The 25,045-nt window shown below is 48.8% G+C and overlaps 1 protein-coding gene across 1 annotated transcript in view; it reads left to right on the forward strand.

Moving 5' to 3' along the window:
- Positions 1-7,636, forward strand: part of LOC127574984 (potassium channel subfamily K member 1-like) — a 36,633-nt gene extending 28,997 nt beyond the window's left edge. Inside the window, exon 3 of the mRNA XM_052024563.1 lies at positions 4,099-7,636. Within this exon, the coding sequence (XP_051880523.1) occupies positions 4,099-4,361 (263 nt within the window). The 3' untranslated portion in view covers positions 4,362-7,636. The remainder of the gene's footprint in view (positions 1-4,098) is intronic.
- Positions 7,637-25,045: the final 17,409 nt, after the last annotated feature.

Here is a 25,045-nt window from a genome sequence, read left to right on the forward strand (position 1 = left end):
ACTTCTGTCTATATCTCTGCCTCATGAATGATCCGAAGTTCATCCAGCTCCAGTTCCCTAACTCTGTTTGGCAGGAGCTGCAGCTGGATGCACCTTTTACAGGTGTAGTCATCAGGGACAAGTGTGCTGTCCCTGACTTCCCACGTACTGCAATCGGAGCACACGACTGCCCTAACTGCTGCCATCACTACGTAATTCTAAGTATTTAAAATAAAGGAACTTACTCGGCCTTACCTCTCTGGGTGCAAGCTCTTCCTCAGCCTCTTGAGCCGAAGCCTCTCGAGCCAAAGCCTCAAGAGCTCCACTCCTACCCTGAGTCACTCACACACTGGCCGCTCCTCTTCAGTTACCCCTCCTTATATTCGTCCCTGTTGATTATCCCAAGTACTCACTCCCTCTAATTAACCAGCCAACACTCTGTTTTAAATAATCAGCCCCTACCTGCTAGAGACCCGCTGCTCCAACAGGTCCTGGGCCGATCCTGTAAGGGAAAAACCCGCGCAAAAACTGTTTAAATAATCAGCCCCTACCTGCTAGAGACCCGCTGCTCCAACGGCTCCCGGGCCGATCCTGTGCTCTTCTGTCTGTGAACAATCTCTTCTGTAGTACCTCATGGAAAGGCTCCTGTTAGTCCATTATAAGTAACATCCATTGATGTTCCTTTATCTATCACAAGAGCTGCCTCCACGAAGAATCAATTGGACAGGACCTGCCCTGTACAGAACCCTTCCAATGTTCTCTAGATTTTGTCAAAGTGCAAAGTCACTCTGTTCTTATTAATGAATGAGAAAGAAAACCAAGCTAGGTCAAAAACTGTAGATCCCTACATTTGAATTCTACAATGAGGTAAGTGCTATGGCATTTCACTGAAATATTTGTTCTTGGAATGTGGCTAGTGTTGACAAGGCCTGATTTATTGTCCATCTCCTGTTGAGGTGAGATGATGCTGATGATTTTGTTCCCTGGGAGCCTGAAATATTGAGGCAGAGGAGAGGACGCTTTTCTTATTACAACACAGACGAAGGCCATTCAGCCCATTGGCTCCCTGTCGGTTCTTGGGGAGCAACCGACAGGGACTCAAGAAGTATAAAGATAAGGAAGTGTTGATGAGGCTCTATGGGGCACTGGTGAGACCTCATTTGGAGTACTGTGCACAGTTTTGGGCCCTTTATCTTAGGAAGGATGTACTGATGTTGGAGAGGGTTCAGAGGAGATTTACGAGGATGATTCCCGGAATGAAAGGGCTTACTTATGATGAGCGTTTGTCAGCTCTTGGACTGTATTCATTGGAGTACAGAAGAATGAGAGGGGACCTCATAGAAACATTTTGAATGTTGAAAGGACTGGACAGAGTAGATGTGGTTAAGCTGTTTCCCCTGGTGGGTGAGTCCAGGACTAGAGGGCACAGTCTTAGAATTAGAGGGTACCAGTTTAAAACAGAAATGAGCAGAAATTTCTTTAGCCAGAGGGTAGTGAAATTATGGAATTCTCTGCCACATACAGCTGTGGAGGCCCGATCATTGGGGGCGTTTAAGGAGGAGATTGATAGGTATCTAATTAGTCAAGGTATCAAGGGATATAGGGATAAGGCTGGAAATTGGGGCTAGATAGGAATAGTACTAGTTTAGCTCATGGAGCAGACTCGATGGGCCGAATGGCCTACATCTGCTCCTTTGTCTTGTGATCTTGTGAACCCCATTACTCGCCGTCTTTATTTCCCTGTATCATTGCAACAAATTCCCTCACACAGAAGGACCTCTCCCCTTTGAACCTTTTTGCCGTTGATGCAATTAGACCATTGATGAGCATTCTACTGCTGGCGGTGCTGGGATGGTGTTGGAGGAAGGCTAAACAACCTGGAACTCTCTGATCTAGAATCTGAATTGGAGAGATCACTTTGCACCAGCATTGTTAACGTGGATAAGAACAAACGAAGCAGGAGTAGGCTGCCCGGTCCCATGTGCTTGCTCTGCCAATCAATAAGATTGTGGCTGAACTGACGGTTACCTGAACTCCCCACTCTCACCTACCCACAGTAACCTTCCATCACCCCACCCCACCCACCTTTGCTTATCTAAAATCTGTTTAGCCCTGCCATAAATATATTCCAAGATTCTGCCTCCACTGCCCTTTGAGGAAGAGAGTTCGTCAAGGAGAATAACAGTTCAACACATCTCTGTCTTAGGTGGATCCTCATTTGAGACAATGACTCCTTGTTCCAGATTCATCCAGAAGAAGAAACATCCTCTCCAGAGGACCCTTAAAGATCTTGTATGTTGCAAATGCGTCCTCTCTTGTTCTTCTACACTCCAGCCAGTAGCTGGGCAGGAGATGACCTCACCAGAGGATTGCTAGTTAATGGGTTAAATTGCATATCCCAGTGAGAGGATGGAGCGTGACCCAGAGGGGAGCCTGAGGTGATGGCACTCCCACATGACAGCTGCCCTCATTTTTCTAGGTAGCAAAGCTCGTAAGATCCAGGGATAAAAACAGAATGCTGGAAACACTCAGCGGGTCAGGCAGCATCTGCAGAGTTATCGTTTCGGGTGCTGTCATATGATGGAAGGCCATTGACCTGGAACATTAACCGGGTTTCTCTCTCCACGGATGCTGCCTGACCTGCCGAGTGTTTCCAGCATTTTCTGTTTTTGATCGATTGGCATCACTGGTTTGTTGATTTTGGACACGTTTCCAAGAAGCCTTGCTGGGTTTCTGCAGAGCCTCTTGTAGACAGCAGAAATTGTAGCCAGAGCGCTGTACTGGTGACCTTGGTGTTTAGGGTGTCAGTCAAGCAGAGTGCTTTGAACTGCTCCCACAAAGAATCCATACTAGCTGCGGCACAGTGCTGTCTCACAGTGCCAGAGACCCAGGTTCAATCCTAACCTTGGGTGCTGTCTGCTGTGATCACGTTCTCCCTGTGACCACCTGCAATTCCCCCAGGTGCTCTGGTTTTCTCCCAAATCCCAAAGATGTACAGGTTGGTGTGTTAATCGCCCACTGTAAATTGTCCCTAGTGTGTAGGCGAGTGGCAGGATCGGGGGAAGTGGGGAGAATCAAAACTGGAGTTAGTGTAGGATTGATGTAAGTGGGTGGTTGATGGTCGGCATGGACTCGATGGGCTGAAGGCCCCGTTTCGGTGCTGTATTCTCTGTCTCAGCTGAAGAGCATTTAAAGTGCTTAAGAAAGGAGAAGAAGATGTTGCCATGGTGATATGGGGTGGGAGGAGGCTTGTGCAGAACATGGATACATGTCGGCCGGTTAGTCAGAGAGGCCTGTCTCAGCTCCAAGTTCTGTAGACAATCCAGAGCCTGATGGGAGGACCAGTCCGCCCTGGTGACCTGAAGCACCTCGAGGCAGATCTTAAACAGAGGGCTTTCCATCACACTTGCTGTTAGTCGCAGGGTTTCGGATCAAGGCTCTGAGGGAGCAAGTACATAGAACATAGAACACTACAGCACAGTACAGGCCCTTCGACCCACAGTTTTGTGCCGACATTTTATCCTGCTCTAAGATCTATCTAACCCTTCCCTCCCACATAGCCCTCCATTTCTCTATCATTCATGTGTCTATCTAAGAGTCTCTTAAATGTCCCTAATGTATCTGCCCCCACAACCTCTGCCGGCAGTGCGTTCCACAGAGAAAAAAAACTTACCCCTGACATCCCCCTTATACCTTCCTCCAATCACCTTAAAATTATGTCCCCTCATGTTAGCCATTGTCGCCCTGGGAAAAAGTCTCTGACTGTCCACTCGATCTATGCCTCTTATCATCTTGTACACCTCTATCAAGTCACCTCTCATCCTCCTCCTCTCCAAAGAGAAAAGCCCTAGCTCACTCAACCTATCCTCAATAAGACCTGCTCTCCAATCCAGGCAGCATCCTGGTAAATCTCCTCTGCACCCTCTCTAAAGCTTCCACATCCTTCCTATAATGAGGTGACCAGAACTGAACACAATGCAAACTCTCTCCAAACCGCTACAGCAACAAGGCAAGAGGCCGGCTAAATATTGGGAGAAAGGTACTCAAACTGAACAATTCTGTGCCTTCTGCATCTACTTGTACCTAATAATAAATAACATGTTCTGTCTTCCTCTCTAGTCTACCTCATGATTGGTCTGACCGCTGTACTTGTTGTCCTGGAAACCTTCTGCGAGCTTCACAAGCTCAAAGAACTCAAAAGGATCTTCTATGTGAAGAAGGACAAGGCGGAGGATGAGATTAAGATTCTGGACCACGATCAGCTCTCGTTCCCCTCGGTCGTGGACTCCGTGCCCATCACCAGAGAGCAGCAGAAACTCAGTGAGCCCTTCGTCTCGGGCCTGGGGCCCTACCAGTTTACAGAGGACTCTGCCAATCGGTGACTGCGTCTCCAGGCACACGCCACCCCCTGAGCCATGGTTGGCCAATCCTTGCCTGGTGTCAAGGGGCAAATCTGCATGTAATTAGCATAGGTTCTAAAGCAATCTGCTAGTTTTAATCATATCATTATAAAGAAATTAGAAATATGACGAAAATGAAGTGTGTAAATAGTGATGAGAAAGGACTGTGTGCGTTCAGGTTATCGAGGACACCAGAGAGTATGTTCAGACATGAAGAATAACCTGGGGTGGACCCCTTCCCTCTCCTCTGAAACACTTGGAGAGCCCATTTCAGCATCTCCCCCTTGACCTCCGTTACAATGTAAGGGCAGATAAAACCAACCCCAAAGGAAGCTCTCCCTCAACCATAGAGAAGTAATGTTTAACAATTTATAAAAAAAATAATTGTGATGGGAATTTTCACTGACTATTTTGGGGGTGGTAAGTGTTCAGACCAGCTCTGGCTCTGTGCTCTCCACACTGCTCCTAGACCAGAGCAGGGTGCACCCTTCCATTGCAATCAGGGCTGGGTCTGTGTTGGAAAATACACAAAAAAGATCATTCAATATGCTAACCACATCTCCACACAGCATTGTGATGAAAAGCACCTGAGACTGATAAGAAAGAACAATTACTAAAGATGGAGAGAGGGGAAACTAGTCCTGCCATTCGTAGGAACAGACACTTGTACATACGTCAGACTTCTGAATTTAATAATATTATGGGAGCTCGTATGTATGTGTGTCCATAAGTCAGCCATCCATAATCTGGGAACAGTCTGTAGTATATTCCTTTGTGGTCAAAATTCTGTCAGCCGGTTTAATTTTTCCCAGTTCCCTTTTTGTGATTTGTGTGCTGGACTTATGAAGTTTCATGTCAACCCTGCTCTCTCGTTCCTGGGTCCAACATTATCAACCCCTCCCGATGCAGGGCTTTGATTCTTCTCACACTACAGATGCTGCTCGACCCGCTGAGTTCCTCCAGCAGATTGTTTGTTGTTCCAGATTCCAGCTTCTGCAGTCTCCTGTGTCTCCAACATTATCTGTTGTTCCTTGGCTGCACTGTGGGAGTGCCTTCACCTGAAGGACTGTTGCAGTTCAGGAAGGCCGCTCGTCACAACCTTCTCAAGAGCAATAAATGTTGTGCTAGCGATGTCCATTTCCCTCTCCGAGAGGGGAAAAATGAACATTTGATTGTTGAATCACTGCACCTACTCTGCATTCATTTCTGGTCGCCCCATTATAGGAAGGACGTGGAGGCTCTGGAGAGGGTGCAGAAGAGGTTTACCAGGATGCTGCCTGGATTAGAGGGAATGTGCTATAAGGGGAGGTTGGACAAACTCGGGTTGTTTTCTCTGGAGTGCCAGAGGCTGAGGGGAGACCTGATAGATATAAGATTACTAGAGGCATAGATAGAGAGCAGACAGCCGGTATCTTTTCCCCAGGGTCGAAATGTCTAATACCAGAGGGCACGCATTTAAGGTGAGAGGGAGTAAGTTCAAAGGAGATGTGTGGGGCAAGTTTTTCACACAGAGAGTGGTGGGTGCCTGGAATGCGCTGCCAGGGGTGGTGGTGGTGGAGGCAGATACAAATAGAGGTATTTAAGGGGCTCTTAGATAGGCACATGAATGTGCAGAGGATTGAGGTATATGGACATTGTGTAGGCAGAAGGGATTATTTTGGTTAGGAATTTAAATACTAGTTTAATTAGTTCAGCACAACATTGTGGGCCAAAGGGCCTGTTCCTGTGCTGTACTGTTCTATGTTCTACTCCCTGCCAGTACCACTGGGAATCGAGGATCCAGGGCTGTGGTGGGAATTGGCCTTTGATTGGGAATTTTGCACTTAAGGCACAGAACCAGGCCCTTCGGCCCATGGAGACTCTACTGTACATCAAGCACCTATTATTACACTAATCCTTTGGTAACCCATTGTATTCTCCCCACATTCACCTCCACCCCTCCCCAGACTCTACCACTCACCCGCGCATCAGGGACGACTTACAGCGGCCTATCAACTTGCTGACCCCCGCGTTCTTAGGTCATGGGAGGAAACCGGAGCACCCGGAGGAAGCCCACGCTGTCACAGGGAGAACATGCAAACTCCACACAGACAGCACCTGAGGCCAGGATTGAACCGGGGTCTCTGGACCTGTGACACAGCAGCTCCACCGGCTGCGCCACTGTGATGCCCCTAAATCGAGGAATATTTTTATAGGGGAGGTGATGTTGAGGTCTGACTGGCTCCTCTAGTCTGGCTCCTCTACTCACATAATAATTTGATTTTATCTGCTCTGATGTGAAGGAATAATGTTTATGTCTTTTTAATTTAAAACAAACTGAAGTACCTTGACTGTGGTTTGGTGAATGAACCTTCTCTGTTTAGAAGTGTTTCCTACCTCAAGTGAAGATGTATAAATCTAAAAATGCACTCAAAAGATAACGGAGCAAGTAAGTTGTTCGGTAGTGATGAAGCACTTCTTAATGATGAGCTCTGTGGGCCCAAACTTGAGTCCCATGGCTTGGGGTTAGTTGCCACACAATGGGGACTAGTAGGCCTGACACTTGCTAATAAGAAGCAGGTCCCACTGCTGAGCGTTCAAACCCACCTGGTACAAGTGATGGGTCCCTCTCAATGTAACCGGACTGCTGTGATGTAGGAAGCACCTCCATTATCACCTTGGGTCAGACCAGGACCTCACTGATTATTCCCAGAGCCTCTGGGTTCCACAGATATAATTTGGCACTCATCTCCGGCAGGTGCTTCTGTACAGTATCTGTGGGACTGGTTGGAAGGAGGGAAGAAACAGAGGTAAAGAGCCCCCTTCATCCTGCTCCATTCACCGGAAGCATGGCTGATCCAACCTTGACCTCAGCACCATTCTCCCACTCCGTCCCTGTGCTCATTGACTCCCTTGTAGTTGGCGGTGGGGTTGGGGGCGGGGGGGGATCCAGTTTAAGTCCACATGGGAGCAGGCAGAATTTGAATAATGAAGGAAATCTCTCTCCGGTTATAGGGGAGGAAGTAAAATAAGGGTGGTGATGGTGAGATCAAGGTGGTTAGTCTTTAGGAGAGGTGCTTGTGCTGGGCTACAGAGAACGTGGGGAACTGTATCAGGAATTATATTCAAGAGGTCAACCAAGATGTCCCACTAATGTGGGAGAGCGTAGCACATTTGTCATTTTTGTATTATTAAGCAATCAACTCGTGCTGACTGAACCCCACCATTGTTGCTCTGTATGTTCCATTGTGAAATAAAGCAGTTGTACTGGTTCAGAACCTGCCTCTTAAATAGAAGCAAAGCTCTCGGAGACGAGACAAAGGCATTTCAAATACTCAATCAATTCCCAGATGAGATGATGGGGGTTACAATGGCTGTACCACTGGGTTGTGTTACTGTGCAAGTAGATATGGGAAAGGAGGGTGGACATTGGTCTGTGCGCTGCAAGAACCAGCTGGTGAATGAAAGCACGATGGCTGGATAATGAGGAGTAAAGGGAAATGAAGGCATTCTGACCTTCAAATATCCCAGTGTGGGTGTAGAATGGGTCCCGTGGTGTTACAGACCCGTCCCCGCTGCCGGTGTGGGTGTAGAATGGGTCCCGTGGTGTTGCAGACCCATCCCTGCGCCCAGTATGGGTGTAGAATGGGTCCCCTAGTATTACAGTCCTGTCCCTACTGCCATTGTGGGTGTAGAATGGGTCCCATAGTGTTACAGACCCGTCCCCACTGCCATTGTGGGTGTAGAATGGGTCCCATAGTGTTACAGACCCGGCCCCGCTCCCAGTGTGGGTGTAGAATGGGTCCCACAGTGTTACAGACCCGGCCCCACTGCCAGTGTGGTGTAGAATGGGTCCCACAGTGTTACAGACCCGTCCCCACTGCCAGTACAGAATGGGCTCTGTACACAACTGATCATTTTCAGACTTCATTGCTCGAAGCCCCCTTTGGGCAGGAGTTTGAAAGGTTGAATTTAAACGTGAGGACTGAGGCTGGTTGCAATCTATCCTGGTTCCACACAACGACACGAAGGTGAAGAGCCCTGGTCTTCCTATCGATAAGCTCACAGGTCTCTGCCACCTCACACTCCTGCCTGTAACCTTTTACCCCTTGCCCGTCAGCTGTCCATCTCCCCCAGCCTGCAACATGCTCACACTCTGCTTCCACTGCCCCTCGAGGAAGAGGGCTCCAAAAACTCTCGACCCTCTGGAAGGAAAATCTTCCACCCGTCCCTCAGTCTGAAACCACCCTGATGATCCTTTCCCTTTGAACAGCCAGCCCTACTCTGGAGGAAACCCCACCTGTCAGGACCTGGGGAGGGTTGACAACAGGGGAATGGGCTGGTGTGAGCTGCCACTGACGGCAAGGTGACTGACATTTGAGCAGCAGTCCCAGCAGAGCTGTGGGAGGAGGCAGTCGTGCTGCTGCATTACGGAATGGCTCCCACACTCGCAGCAAGCAATGGAAGGTCAGTGATTGTCAGCGATGAGTCACCGTGTGGAGGAGGTCTGTATTCAGCCACTGGGAAAGACTGGATGGGAAGTGAGGCCAGAGGATGAGACTGAGGGGAAACGACGGGTGGTTTCAGTGGGCAGTGGAGAGGCCGGCAGTGTGGGGCGAGGTGCTCCTGCCTCGCTCCCTCCTTGCAGTCTGGCCCTCGCCTCATTCCACTCACCTGGTGCCCCCAGTGCTGGGTCACCTCCACCAGCCTCCAGTCCAGTCACGCCTCCGCTCAGATACGTCCACAGCCACTCCCTTCCCTACCCCCTCCCTTACCCTCCCTACACCCACTCCCCTCCCCTCCCCTCCCCACCCCTCTCACCTCCCCACCCTTCTCACCTTCCCTCCCCTCCCCTCACCACCCCCTCCCCTCCCCACCCCTCTCACTGCACATCCCCTTCCCACTCCCACGCCCCCCCCCTCCCCACCACCTCCCCTCCCCACCCTCGATAAGAGTTGGTGAGTGTCAAATTTCTTCACCCTCCTGAGGAGGTAGAGGCGCTGGTGAGCTTTCTTGGCCGCGGCATCTACGTGATTTGACCAGGACAGGCTGTCGGCGATGTTCAGTCCCGGGATCTGGGATCCTTCTGTTCTGTGCTACTCCACTGTGGTGCTGGCAGGTAAAGGAAGGGCAATGGAACGAGGAAGGGGCTGTCAAGAGTGGCCAAGAGCTCCAGCGAAGACCAGTGTGGTCCAAGATGGTGAAAGGGCTACAAGAAACTGCGGAGAGTTGTGGACACAGCTCGGCACATCACGGACACCAGCCTCCCCTCCATGGACTCTGTCCACACTTCCCACTGCCTCAGTAAAGTAGCCGACATAATCCAAGAGACCTCCCACCCCGGACATTCTCTCTTCCTCCCCCCTCCCATCAGGCAGAAGATACAAAAGCCTGAAAGCACGTCCCACCAGGCTTAAGGACAGCTTCTGTCCTGCTGACATGTTAACTCGTTTGACCGTTCTTTAATCATATTCACTGTAAGGTTACTGCCATCCTACAGCTCGGAGTTTAGATTACCTGAATCCCAGTAGTTGGTGTAATAATTGGAGTCTGTATGTCTCAGAGCAACGCCCACAGCCCAGCCTATGAGACATTAGTTCATGGCACAAAATAGATGCAACACCTGCCTCCCCAGCTCTCTCACCACTGGGGAGGGTGCAGAGGAGATTCTCTGGGACAGTGCCTGGGATGGAGCAGTTCACTTCTGAGGAGAGACTGGAGAGGCTGGGTCTGTTGTCCCTGGGTCAGAGGAGATTAAGAGGGGACACGACTGAGGTATTTAAAATTATGACGGGTACAGATAGGGCAGACTGCAGGAAACTTTTCCCCATATCAGACGTAGATAAAACTAGAGGACGTGGGTTTAGGGTGAGGGGGAAAAGATTCCAAGGGGATATGAGGGGGACCTTCTTCACCCAGAGAGTGGTGAGTACCTGGAACGTGCTGCCTGAGCTGACAGCATGTAAGAAGTGTCCAGGTGAACACCTGAATCATTGGGCATAGAGGGCTGTGGACCGAGTGCTGGGCGATGGGGTTAATATAGAAGGGTGTCCAGTGGTTGGCATGGACAAATTGGGCCGAATGACCCGTGTCCATGCTGTACAATCCTATGACTGCCCCAATTCATAGCTGTAATCGGTCAGCTTTTCCTAAAAAATATATTTTTAGCCATGTGGTTGACTAACCACTTTGCATCTCTGAATTGATTTGTTTCCTTTATCACTCTTGCCAGTTGGAGATATCACATTGGTATTGAAAGAACAGGAGCTCACACTGGTATTGGTATTGGTATTGGTTTATTATTGTCACTTGTACCGAGGTACAGTGAAAAACCTATCTTGCATACCGTCCGTACAGATCAATTCATCCCACAGTGCATTGAGGTAGTACAGGGTAAAGACAATAACAGAATACAGAGTAAAGTGTCACAGCTACAGGGAAGTGCATTGCAGGTAGACAGTAAGGTGCAAGGTCACAACAAGGTAGATCGTGAGGTCAGAGTCCATCTCATCGTATAAGGGAACCGTTCAATAGTCTAATCACAGTGGGATAGAAGCTGTCCTTGAGCCTGGTGGTACGTGCCCTTGGTGATGGAGTTTGTGGGTAGGTGCAGTGAGGAGATGTTGCGACGAAGAGCGGCAATAAGAGATAGAAGGACAAGGAGTGATATTAGTGATAGAGAGACTGAGTGGGAGAGTGAGGAAAAAGGAGCGAGCAAGAGAGAACGAGGGAGAAAGGGAGAGGAAGGTGGAACAGAGACAGGGAGGCACACAGATGCAGACAACAACTGAGCTTACAAGGAAGGCTGCTCGCTCATTTGCAAGTCCCAAATAATGTTCTGTGATTAATCTTGGAAAACGTTGGTGTTGGAATCCCTTTGTGTGAGCTAAAACCAAATAAGCTTCATTCTATTAACACAAACTTAATATCCATGAGATGCCACTGTGACAACTTATGAAAAGAAACATTACAATTTCTGCAGGTGTTCCCACAGAACCGACTCCAATTATTACACCAGCTCCTGGGATTCAGGTAAAATCTAAGCTCCGAGCTGTAGGATGCAGTAACCTTACAGTGAATATGATTAAAGAACGGTCAAACGAGTTAACATACAAAACACAATTGATCTGTAGCATGACGGAGAAAGCTTTCACTTTCAATCCAAGGCCAGAAATTGGAGTGGGTGTTTGATTCCGCTTTTAAATTGGTACCAAAGGGCCCTAGTGATCATCACTGCAGCAACATAGAGTAATCTTCCTCGGACGATAATTTGCACACCCAGCTTCTGGCTCTGGTGTGGTCACTACCTGTGGGTGTGGTGGAAGATCAAAGGCAGGAGGTCTCCAGGTCATCTAGGGTAACATGGGTGCCAGGGATGGTATCGGCCCCTGTTCAGAACAGCCCAGTGTTTTAAATTCCACTGTAAGGGGACACATAAGTCCAGATGAAGGTTCTCGACCCGAAACGTCGACTGTCCACTTCCCTCCACAGATGCTGCCTGACCCGCTGAGTCCCTCCAGCAGCTCATAGTTTGCCCCGCACTATATGGGTGTGCTTGGCCCTGAAGAGGATGACTGGCAAAGACAGTAGCCGAGCACGGACCCTGGTAGACCAGGGCCACTGGTTGCAGCTCTAGCTGCAAGATAGTGTAGCGGTTAGCGTAATGTTATTACAGCGCCAGTGACCTGGGTTCAATTCTTGCCGCTGTCTGTAAGGAGTTTGTGCGTTCTCCCCATGTCTGTGTGGGCTTCCTCCCACATTCCAAAGACGTACGGGTTAGGAAGTTGTGGGCATGCTATGTTGGCACCAGAAGTGTGGCGACTCTTGCGGGCTGCCCCCAGAACACTCTACTCAAAAGATGCATTTCACTGTGTGTTTCGATGTACATGTGACTAATAAAGAAATCTCTTATCTTATCAAGAAATCGATGGCTACTCTTCCACTGCCTGGGGATGTGCGTAAAGGCACACCTTGGGAGGAGGGAACGGTGCAGACGGGCAGCACTGTACCACAGGGATAGTGGTCAAGGGACGGGCAACACCATGGCGAGCAGTTTGAGGATGGTCCATGGGGAGGGGAGTGGGAAACCTAACACCTCAAGTGTGGGACAGTCGGACTGGATCCACCCATACACGGAGCAAAAAAGTGGAGACAGGTTTGTGGAATGGAGTTGACAGTACACCTGAAGAGCCAGGACATTCATAGGCACCTTGTCAGTAGAAAGGCCGTGATCAGTATGTGTCTGTCAGTCTGTTACAGAATATGACACACACTGGAAGAACCTTAAACATGTCCCATTGAGATGGAGCAAAATATAAGGGGGTACCTGTCAGGAGGGACTCCGAGTTTTGGACGAAACAATCGCTGGATGACCAGTGGAATGGGATGGGTTGAGTTACCGACCGGTGACCATGGATTGAGTCACTCAGGCTGAGAGTGTTTGGGGACAATGAAGGAATTGAGGATCAGGAATGAACTGGGCCTGCCGAAGGGGTAAGCCAGGAGCTGGGCTGGTACGTAGGGAGGTTGCTGAAGAGACTGCACAAGGATCTGGAGCCAAGGGCCGGAGGGAAGTCACCTGGAAGTGAGGGGGAAGCTGAGAGTCGGTAACACCCATGTCAGGATGTCAGGAGAGTAAATGGTGACTGGGTGTTGGCCAGCAAGACTCACTGGCAAGTTAGCTTCACCGCAGGGCCGCAGGCGAAGCTATTGTGGCAGAGCAGTGCGTCACCGGGGCAGGCGGACACCACGGCACAGCACCAAAGAGGAAAACAAAGTTCCGTCGCAAGGCATCAGGAATGGTAGAGGAGGCAGAGGTGCCCTGGAGTGGTGAATGGCCCTGGACTAAGTCTCATGGGATGTTGGAGCAAAGGATCCCACTTTTCCCAAACACTGGGTGCATTCAGGAGATCATGTCTGGGAAGGGAGTCTGCGAATCGTTCGGACAATAGGGCACAGTTGGATTGTCGTGACAACCCTCAGGAGATGGTGAGAAGCTGGTCACGGGGAGTTGCAGGGAGGCTGTTGCAATCTTATCAGACCTTGCTGCGGTGGCTGAGGCTTCCGTCCTGGAAAGAAGAGCAGTGTTCAGCAGCTCCTGCTGCTCACAATGGTAAACCCAACCCAGATCCAGCCAGAATCCTTAGAACATAGAACACTACAGCACAGTACAGGCCCTTCGGCCCACGGTGTTGTGCCGACATTTTATCCTGCTCCAATATCTATCTAACCCTTCCCTCCCACATAGCCCTCCATTTCTCTATCATTCATGTGTCTCTCTAAGAGTCTCTTAAATGTCCCTACAACCCACAACCTCTGCCGGCAGTGCGTTCCACGCACCCACCACTCTCTGTGTAAAAAAACTTACCACTGACATCCCCCTTATACCTTCCTCCAATCACCTTAAAATTATGTCCCCTCGTGTTAGCCATTGTCACCCTGGGAAAAAGTCTCTGACTGTCCACTTGATCTATGCCTCTTATCACCTTGTACACCTCTATCAAGTCACCTCTCATCCTCCTTCTCTCCAGAGAGAAAAGCCCTAGCTCGCTCAACCTATCCTCATAAGTCATGCTCTCCAATCCAGGCAGCATCCTGGCAAATCTCCTCTGCACCCTCTCTAAAGCTTCCACATCCTTTCTATAATGAGGCGACCAGAACTGAACACAATATTCCAAGTGTGGTCTGACCAGAGTTCTATAGAGCTGCAACATCACCTCACGGCTCTTGAACTCAATGCCCCGACTAATGAAGGCCAACACTCCATACACCTTCTTAACAACCCTATCGACCTGCGCAGTAACCTTGAGGGATCTATGGACATGGACCCCAAGAGATCCCTCTGTTCCTCCACACTACTAAGAGTAAATTGCCTTGCACGGCGACTGTACTCCGACTCAGGAGTTCCAAATATCCCGTAAGTCATGTTACACCTCCCGATGTTGGCTCAATGCCATGCAGTCAAATTGTAGCAGGTGGGGATGGAAACACTTCTGGCCACATAAAGACCATTGGAGACCCAGAGGGGGGAAGTCAGGAGCAACAACTGCCTAACCTTAAGGCGGGCAGCAGGGAGCAGCTCCAGGGTCCATGGGACAGTGGGTGGGAGTCAGGGTGTTCAGGTGAGCACAGAGGCTGGCAAGGATTTAAAGTAGAAGATGGTATTATTTCTGGTATCTGGTATTTCTACTGGATGCAATGTATAATTGTAACTGCTACAGTGATTAACAGGGATACCAGTCTGTGTTAAATTTGGGATTATAATTAATGTTTAGAAAATGTATGTAACACAATGCATTATGATTCTGTGTAGTCAAGGTAACTATTGTAGTAGAGGATGTGCAGTCAGTTACACAACAAACCTGCTGGAGACATTATCAAATGGGATTATTGGTACAGGTGATAGATACTGTGGAGTGTTAGGTTTAGATTACAGTCGAGTTTGTGGTCTAAAGGACTAGGATATAAAAACTGTAAGTATGTCTTTGTAAATAATGAGTTAATCGTATAATTTTACATGTGTGAAAGTATTTGATAGAATAACGAAAGTAAGTAATTGTATCATTTTGCGATACCTTTCGAAGGGAAAGAGATGGTGTATACATTGTGTGAGTACTATCAAGAACAATGTGTACCATGCAGTACGACTGCTGTTAATTGGGTGTTGATTGCCCAATGAAGAGCTTTGGTTTAACAACTCTACCCTTGTCACTTGCCTTAGGGAACAACGTTCATTTATTTATTAGGGTCTTGTCATCACTGGCAAGGCCAGCGTTTATTGCCCGTCCTCAGTTGCCCTTGAGAAGGTGGTGGTGAGCTGACTTCTTGAACAAAACCAACACATATCCTACAGACAGAATGGTTAACTTCAACATTTCGGACCAATGCTTCTTTGAGGCAGCATAGTCCAGGCTCCACGAGCCTTGTGTCAAACTTCTCCTGACACCTCTCACAGCTCCGGTCTCAAGGCTCCGTCCTCCTAGTGAGTTTAGGGAGCTCGGCAGAAGGCTGAAGAACAGGACCTCAAGGGTAGCAATCTCAGGATTGCTGCCAGTGCCATATGATGAGGGGGTAGAAGGGTGGGTTGGCAAGTTTGCAGATGACACAAAGGTTGGTGGTGTTGTGGATAGTGTAGAGGATTGTCGAAGATTGCAGAGGGACATCGATAGGATGCAGAGCTGGGCTGACAAGTGGCAGATGGAGTTCAATCCGGAGAAGTGTGAGGTGTTACACTTTGGAAGGACTAACTCCAAGGCAAAGTACAAATTTAATGGGAGGATTCTGGGCAGTGTGGAGGAGCAGAGGGATCTGGGGGTTCATATCCACAGATCCCTGAAAGTTGCCTCACAGGTGGATAGGGTAGTTAAGAAAGCTTATGGGATGTTAGCTTTCATAAGTCATGGGATCGAGTTTAAGAGCCGCAAGGTGATGATGCAGCTCTACAAAACTCTGGTTAGACCACACTTAAAGTGCTGTGTCCAGTTCTGGTCGCCTCATTATAGGAAGGATGTGGAGGTGTTGGAAAGGGTGCAGAGGAGATTTACCAGGATGCTGCCTGGTTTAGAGAGTATGCATTATGAGGAGAGACTAAGGGAGCTAGGGCTTTACTCTTTGGAGAGAAGGAGGATGAGAGGAGACATGATAGAGGTGTACAAGATATTGAGAGGAATAGATAGAGTGGACAGCCAGCACCTCTTTCCCAGGGCACCAATGCTCAATACAAGAGGGCATGGCTTTAAAGTAATGGGTGGGAAGTTCAAGGGAGATATCAGAGGAAGGTATTTTACCCAGAGAGTGGTTGGGGCATGGAATGCGCTGCCTGGGGTGGTGGTGGAGGCAGGTACATTGGTCAAATTCAAGAGATTGCTAGATAAGCATATGGAGGAATTTAAAATAGAGGGATATGTGGGAGGAAGGGGTTAGATGGTCTAAGGCAAGGTTTAAAGGTCGGCACAACATGGTGGGCCGAAGGGCCTGTATTGTGCTGCACTGTTCTGTGTTCTGTGTTCTCTCGCTGGAGCAAGATGTGTCCACCCATCTTCCACACTGAACACCTTAAATCCTTGATCAATCCACCTCATAATCTTCAGCACTCACGGTAGCGCAAGCCTGCTCTATGCTAAACCAGTCCTTCCATTTAACTCGTTAAGCCCTACTATAGTTCAACCCTTTAGGCCCTGATTGCCTTCTTATGTGCCTTGATGGTTTTCCAACAGCAGAGTTCTCAGAGCACTGAATCAAACTGGCATTCAGCAGAATATCCATCAAATCTCTGCTTGTGATTATCGGGGTAACTACATAGAGTTAATTCTTCTTGGTTCCTACGGACTCCAATCCCTCAAATCAATCTGCAGGAGATGGTGTGGGCACGGGTGACGCTGATTGCAATTTTTTTAAGTGCTGCTCAGCAACGACCGGTTGCGGTGACTGTGCCTATTTTTGAACGAGTCTACCTGGAGCAGCACATTTAATGAATCTCTGCTCAGTAATTTGTAATTACATTCTGAGATGTGAGCTACCCTCGGAGCTCGGGAATGCTCGGAACAAAGGGATGCCATCCCGTGCGTGGGTGGCTGTCCGACATTGTGGGAAGGACCGAGGTGCCATTGTAACTTCAGGATGCATCATTAACGGTCTGGGGGAGTTAAGTTGCCACCACCATCGAATGGTGGTGTGTGAGGAGGTTAAGCTGGCACTTTAGCTCCTCCCAGTCGTTGATTGAAGATCATCGGGCTGTGATATCACTGAGCGCCTGACAATGTTTGATGGAAAGTCATGAGGTCAAGGTGGTACTTTAGCACCTCCTGAAATAAGTGCGAGGGATTAAGGCAACAGCGTCAGTTCATGGCATTGAGATGTTCGTCCACAGGCATCCCATTTACTGAACGCAGACTGGAGGAATAGCACCTCCTATCCCACCTGGGCAGCCTCCTGGTATCAACACTGAATTCTCCAACTCCCCCTCTGCCCCTCTTCCCTTTTCTCTCTCTTCCTGGCCCCCATCACCATGTCTCTTTCCCCTCCCTACCCCCTCCACCTGCCCGTCACCCACACACTCCTCCCACCGGTTCCCCTCCCCTTTATTCCGTGTTCTACCTTCCCCACCTATCAGATTCCATCATCTTCAGCCCTTTGTCACCTCCACCTATCACCTCCCAGCTTCTGACACTACTCCCACTCCCCCCTTCACCACCTGCTTATCACCCCCCACCCCCACCCCCCACCTCACCTGGATCCACCTATCGCCTGCCAGCTCCTACCCCACTCATCCCCTTAACCTCTATACTGACCACCTCCCCTCTCTCTTTCAGTCCAGATAAAGGGTCTTGACCCGAAACGTCGACGGTCCATTTCCCTCTGCAGATGCTGCCCGACCCGCTGAGTCCCTCCAGCTTTGCGTGTTATCCCACGTGCTCCACTGAGCTGAAATGTCCCGCAACGAGAAATGTTACCTCAGATCCTTAACTCTAACCGTTAACTGCGGGGGCATACATCCCGAGTTGTGGACGCAGCCCAGCCCATCACGCAAACCAACCTGCCCTCTGTTGATACCATCTACACTTCTCCCTGCCAACATCATCAAAGACCCCTCCCACCCCCGGAAATTCTCTCTTCTCCCCCCCTCCCATTGGGCAGAAGATACAAAAGCCTGAGAGCACGTACCACCAGGCTCAAGGACATTTTCTATCCTGCTGTTATCAGACTCTCATATGCTAGAAGATGAACTCTTGAACTCTTGATCTCCCGACCTACCTCATTGTGGCCCTTGCACTTCACTTGTCTGCCTGCACTGCACTTTCTCTACCTTTGCAACACCATATTTTCTGCATTTTTTGTTCTTTTTACTATCTTGATGCAATCATGTATGAGACAGTCTGTCTGGATGGCATGTAAATAAATCTGTTCACTGTATCTCGGTACACGTGACAATCCAGTCCCTGCCTGTGCCACAGTTACTGCCCACCACTTGGGAGCGCTCGAGGCTGTGAAATGAGTCTGAGTATTTCCAGGTGTTGGCCTCTCCAACTGTTGATCTGTTGGTCACAGTCTTACGTCTGAGTCCAGTTTATGAGTTCAAGACCAACTGCAGGGAATGGGCATCAGTGCAGAGGAATAGGAGGGCCGCTCCGAGCCTGCATTGCACCACCGGGGCTATTGCCTTTTGAATGTCTCGGGGCATGCACCCATGGAAGGGAATGAAGGGTTAACAGAGGCAGGAGAAACAAGTGAAGCTGATAGAGTTAACTGTAGCTCAAGTGGGGCGTCAGTGCTAGAAACAGACCGAGGGCCTGAATGGCAGGGTATTCTGCACAATGCTTTTAGAGGGTCCCGTGTCATTGTGTCAAGAGGAAGAGGGGAGCTCTCCCTACTATCCTCAACCAACTGCCGGTTATCTGGTGACCTACCTCAGTGCGGCCTGTGGGAACTCGCTCTTCACAAGCTGGTGGGCATGTATTCTGCAACAGAACAGCATCTACTCTTTGAAGTATTTTACTGGCCATAAAGCGCTTTGGAACATCATGTGGTGGTGAAAATCGCAGTGGGAAATCAGGCACTATTGTCCTTTTGCTCACATGGATGGAGTCATAGGGTCAGAGAGCGATACAGCACAGAACCAGGCCTTTCGGCCCACCGGGTCCATGCTGACCATTGACCACCCATTCAGTCTATCCAACCTTAACACCATTTTTTATTCTCCCTGCATTCTCATCATCCCCTCCCAGATTCAACCTGGTGACGTTCCATCAATTACTGAGGGAAGCCAAGGTTATGTCATTTCCTCATTATAGTAAATCCACCACTGGGAAGAGCTAAGGTGCCTAGTAACTACATGGCATCCCATCAGAGGTTTGGAGGAGCTGCTGATGGTATGTCAGAAGCTTAGGATGGGAGCTTAGCTCCTCCTAAAGTGGTGGGAGCAGAAGTAACGTCATCAGTTTATGATACCTCAGGAGGCCGTGTTATCCCATGACATCCATCGATAGGTGTGAGCTAAGACGACATCATGAGAGTCAACAGTTTTTGGGAGGAGCCAAGCTGATGTGGGCCACACGACATTCCACCGATAGTTGGGAGGAGCTAGGGTGACATCATTACCTCACGACATTCCAGTGGTCACTGGGTGGAGCTCGGGTCACTGCGTCTTCCCATGACATTCGATCACTGGGAGGGGCCAAGGTGACATCAATAGTCTCACCACACCCCATCATTGGGTGCGTGGAGCCCAGGTGAGCCTACCATCTCATGACATCAATAGGTAAGGGCTAAGGCGACATTGTAACTCCCTGGCCATTCCACAATGTCTGGGAGGAGCTAGATTAACATCATTACACATCACTTTCCATTAGTCACTGGGAGGAGCTGTGGTCAACTTTAACCGCTGTACAAGAGTCTGAAAAACAGCGGACATCATAATCTGTGCTGACATTTGGAATACATTATCTTTTCTAGTCATTATCAAAGCCCCCTTTGACAGTTGTGATGATATCTGCTTCCACTGTTCCAGATCAAAACAACCTGCTGGATAAAACAAAAGGTCCACTCTGGTACATTTGCCAGTTAGATTAAACCGGGATGTCTGGAGACTCCCACGAGATGGTTTGAATACAGTGTGACTGCTCAGCTCTCCCTCTCCCCATGATGCTGGAGGTGGGACTGGCAAAGCTGGAGCAGAGCCCCACCAGTTCTAAGAGAGTCTGCCTTTGGTTGCAATGTATTGGCTTCCATCACTGCCGTGTAGAAGGCATTGAGAAGGTGGAACGTAGGAGAAGAGCTGTCTGACAAGCAAGGGGAGGTGACACAAGATTCTGCAGATGCTGGAATCTGGAGCAACACACAAAGTGCTGGAGGAACTCAGCGGGTCAGGCAGCTTCTATGGAGGGAAATGCACAGTTGACATTTTGGGTCAAGACCCTTCGTCTGGACTGAAAGAGTAGAGGGGAGATAGCCAGTGTAAAGAGGGGTGGAGCAGGAGCTGGCAGGTGATAGGTGGATCCAGGTGAGCAGGTTGATAGGCAGATAAGGGAGATATCCAATCTCCTGACAGACCTCCATACCTGAGACACGTGGGTATGAAGCCCACTATGGTAGAGTGAGAACCAGCAGCTTCAGTGTGGACACTGGGTTCAGACGGGGCGAGGGACATCTGCGCAATCCAGCTGACCCTCCACCCATCACCTGGGTCACCTCGGCAGACAAGGGCAGCAGCCCACGGAAATGCTGCCACCTATGGGTTCCCCTCCTAGTTGCACATCAGCCTGACTTGGAAGTAGCTCAGTGCTCCTTCACTGTTGCTGGGTCCGAAGCCTAGAGCTTCCCAGCCATCACCACTGTTGGAATAGCTCCACTGTACAGAGTGAAGTGGTTCAAGCAGCCTGGCAGTCACACAGCCAACGAGGGATAGGGAATAAATGCTATCTTTGCCGGCAGTGTCCCCATCACATGTATAATAAATAAACAGATCTTGTCAGTGAGGATTCTATTTCCTCTGGATCATTCCGGCATCACCGGCATTCTCCAGGAAACGCTCTTTAGAACATCAGAGAGGTTATCGCTGAATCAGCTGTGATTTCTTTTCCCTGTACAAGTTCTCAGCGGTCTGCACAGGCACGGCACCCGTATTCCATTGTCCTCACAGTCTGTCACAGAGTCATACAGCACGGAAACAGCCCCTTCAGCCCAACTGGTGCATCTCAACACTGGTGCACCTCAAGGCTGTGTCCTCAGCCCTCTACTCTACTCCCTATACACTCACGACTGTGTGGCCAGATTCTGCTCTAACTCCATCTACAAGTTTGCAGCTGATACCACCGTTGTAGGCCGTATCTCAAACAGCGATGAGTCGGAGTACAGGAAGGAGATAGAGAGCTTAGTGGAATGGTGTCATGACAACAACCTTTCCCTCAATGTCAACAAAACTAAAGAGCTGGTCATTGACTTCAGGAAAGGGGGCAGTGTAAATGCACCTGTCTATATCAATGGTGCTGAGGTCGAGAGGGTTGACGGCTTCAAGTTCCTGGGAGTGAAAATCACCAACAGCCTGTCCTGGACAAACCACGTAGATGCCACGGCCAAGAAAGCTCACCAGCACCTCTACTTCCTCAGGAGGCTGAAGAAATTTGGTTTGTCCCCTTTGACTCTCACCAACTTTTACCGATGCACCATAGAAAGCATCCTATCTGGATGTATCACGGCTTGGTACGGCAACTGCTCTGCCCAAGACCGCAAGAAGCTGCAGAGAGTTGTGGACACAGCCCAGCGCATCACGGACACCAGCCTCCCCTCCCTGGACTCTGTCTTTACCTCTCGTTGTCTTGGTGTAGCAGCCAGCATAATCAAAGACCCCACCTACCCGGGACATTCTCTCTTCTCTCCTCTTCCATCGGGTAGAAGATACAGGAGCCTGAGAGCACGTACCACCAGACTTAAGGACAGCTTCTACCCCACTGTGATAAGACTATTGAACAGTTCCCTCATACAATGAGATGGACTATGAGCTATGACCTCATGACCTCACGATCTACCTTGTTGCACCTTATTGCACTGCACTTTCTCTGTAGCTGTGACACTTTACTCTGTACTGTTATTGTTTTTACCTGTACTACATCAATGCACTCTGTACTAACTTGATGTAACTGCACTGTGTAATCAATTGACCTGTACGATCGGTTTGTAAGACAAGTTTTTCACTGTACCTCAGTACAAGTGACAATAATAAACCAATACTAATACCAACTGGTCCATGCCGACCAAGATCCCCATCTAAGCTGTTCCCATCTGCCCGTGTTTGGCTCATATCCCTCTAAACCTTTCTTATCCGTGTACCTGCCCAAGTACCTTTTTAAATGTTGTTAATGTACCTGCTTCAACCACTTCCTCTGGCAGCTCGTTCCATTTACTGACCACCCTCTGGGTGAAAAAGTTGCCCCTCATAAGAACATAAGAAACAGGAGCAGGAGTCGGCCCTCTGGCCCGTCAAGCCTGCTCCGCCATTCAATGAGATCATGGCTGATCTGGCTGTGGACTCAGCTCCACCTACCTGCCTTTTCCCCAGAGCCCTTAATTCCCCTGTTATGCAAAAATCTATCTAACTGTGTCTTAAATATATTTAATGAGGTAGCCTCTACTGTTTCCCTGGGCAGAGAATTCCACGGATTCACTACTCTCTGGGAAAAGCAGTTTCTCCTCATCTCTGTCCTAAATCTATTCCCCCGAATCTTGAATCTATGCCCCCTAGTTCTAGTCTCATCTACCAGTGGAAACAACCTTCCTGCCTCTATCTTTATCCCTTTCATAATTTTATATGTTTCTATAAGATCCCCTCTCATCCTTCTGAATTCCAGTGAGTATAGTCCCAGGTGACTCAATCCCTCCTCACAGGCTAACCCTCTCAACTCCAGAATCAACCTGGTGAACCTCCTCTCCACCGCCTCCAAAGCCAGTATATCTTTCCTCAAGTACAGAGACCAGAAGTGCACACAGTACTCCAGGTGTGGCCTCACCAGTACCCTGTACAGTTGCAGCATAACCTCCCTGCTCTTAAATTCAATCCCTGTAGCAATGAAGGCCAACGTTCCATTTGCCTTCTTGATAACCTGTCGCACCTGCAAACCAACCTTTTGCGATTCATGCACCAGCACTCCCAAGTCCCTCTGCACAACAGCACGCTGCAATCTTTCACCATTTAAATAATAATCTGATCCTCTATTTTTCCTTCCAAAGTGGATGACCTCACATTTGCCAACATTGTACTCCATCTGCCAGACCCTTGCCCACTCACTTAACCTATCTATATCTCTCCGCATCCTCTGCACAATTTGCTTTTCCACTCAATATACTGTCATCAGCAAACTTAGACACACTACACTCCGTCCCCTCTTCCAAATCATTAATGTATATCGTGAACAGTGCGGGCCCAGCACCGGCCCCTGCGGCACCCGGCTTACCTCTGATTTCCAACCAGAGAAATACCCATTTATCCCAACACTCTGCCTTGGTTAACCAATCCTCTATCCGTGCTAATACATTACCCCCCAACTCCATGCATCCTTATCTTATGGATAAGTCTTTCATGCGGCACCTTATCAAATGCCTTCTGGAAATCCAAGTATACTTGTTCCGCTCTATCCACTGCGCTCATTATATCCTCAAAGAACTCCAGTAAGTTTGTCAAGCAGGACCTGCCCTTCCTGAATCCATGCTGTGTCTGCCTGATGGAACCACTTCTATCCAGATGTCTCATTATTTCTGCCTTAATGATAGCTTCAAGCATTTTCCCAACTACAGACGTTAAGCTAACTGGCCTATAGTTACCTGCCTTTTGTCTACATCCTTTTTTAAACAGTGGCGTGACATTCACTGTCTTCCAATCCGCCGGGACCTGCCCAGAGTCCAGAGAATTTTGGTAAATTATCACAAACATCTCTACTCTCACTTCCGCTATTTCTTCCAGTACCCTGGGATGCATCCCATCAGGACCAGGGGACTTGTCTACCTTTAGGCTCACCAGTTTGCACATCACTATCTCTTTAGTGACAGTGATTGTATCGAGGTCCCCACCCCCCATCACATCCATAACATCTCTCTTTGGCATGTTAGACATGTCCTCCACTATGAAGACCAACACAAAATAGTCGTTCAAGGCCTCTGCCATTTCCACATTACCCAATATTAATTCCCCCTTCTCATCTTCCAAGGGACCTATGTTCACTTCAGCCACCTTTTTCTGCTTTATATAGTTATAAAAACTTTTACTATCTGTTTTTATATTTTGTGCTAGTTTACTTTCATAATCTATCTTCCTTTTCCTTATTGCTTGCTTAATGGTTCTTTGTTGCTTTTTAAAGTTTTCCCAATCGCCCAGTTTCCCACTACTCTCGTCGACTTTATATGCATGAGCTTTCAGCTTGATGCCTTCTTTTACTTCCTTGGTTCTCCAACGCTGGCTCTCCTCACCCTTACTGTCCTCGCTTTTAACTGGAATTTACTTTTGTTGAGCACCACAAAAAATCTCAGGTTCCTTGGGTTCCTATCAAACCTCAGGTTCATATAAAATCTCTTCCCTCTCACCTTAAAAGGCCTCTAGTTCTTGATTCCCCAACCCTGGGAAAAAGGCTGTGCACATTCACCCTATCTATGCCCCTCATGATTTTATACACCTCTATTAGACACGTTCCAAAGACGTACGGGTTAGGAAGTTGTGCGCGTGCTATGTTGGCGCTGGAAACGTGGTGACACTTGCGGGCTGCCCCCAGAACACTCTACACAAAAGATGCATTTCACTGTGTGTTTCGATGTACATGTGACTAATAAAGGTATCTTTTATCATTCTCCTACGCTCCATTGAATAAAGTCCCAACTTGCTCAACCTCTCTCCATAACTCAGTCCCTCAAGTCCCAGCAACATCCTTGTAAATCTCCTCTGCACTCTTTCCAGTCCAATGGCATCTTTCCTACAGCAGGGTGACAGAAACTGAACACAATATTCCAAATGTGGCCTCACTAATATCTCGTACAACTGTCGTTTCTCTTCATTAGGAATATGTTCCAATTTGTCTTTCTTGGTTCAGTGGAGGATAGCCTTGTATCAAATCCCTCTCACAGTTTTGCTCACTCCACCTGTCTCTGAGACTTTGTAACTCCTTGCTCCTGACTCGTCCCCTGTTTAACTGGTGCCATCTGCAAGTCTG

This window comes from Pristis pectinata, chromosome 10 (assembly GCF_009764475.1).
Source record: "Pristis pectinata isolate sPriPec2 chromosome 10, sPriPec2.1.pri, whole genome shotgun sequence".
Taxonomy (NCBI): domain Eukaryota; kingdom Metazoa; phylum Chordata; class Chondrichthyes; order Rhinopristiformes; family Pristidae; genus Pristis; species Pristis pectinata.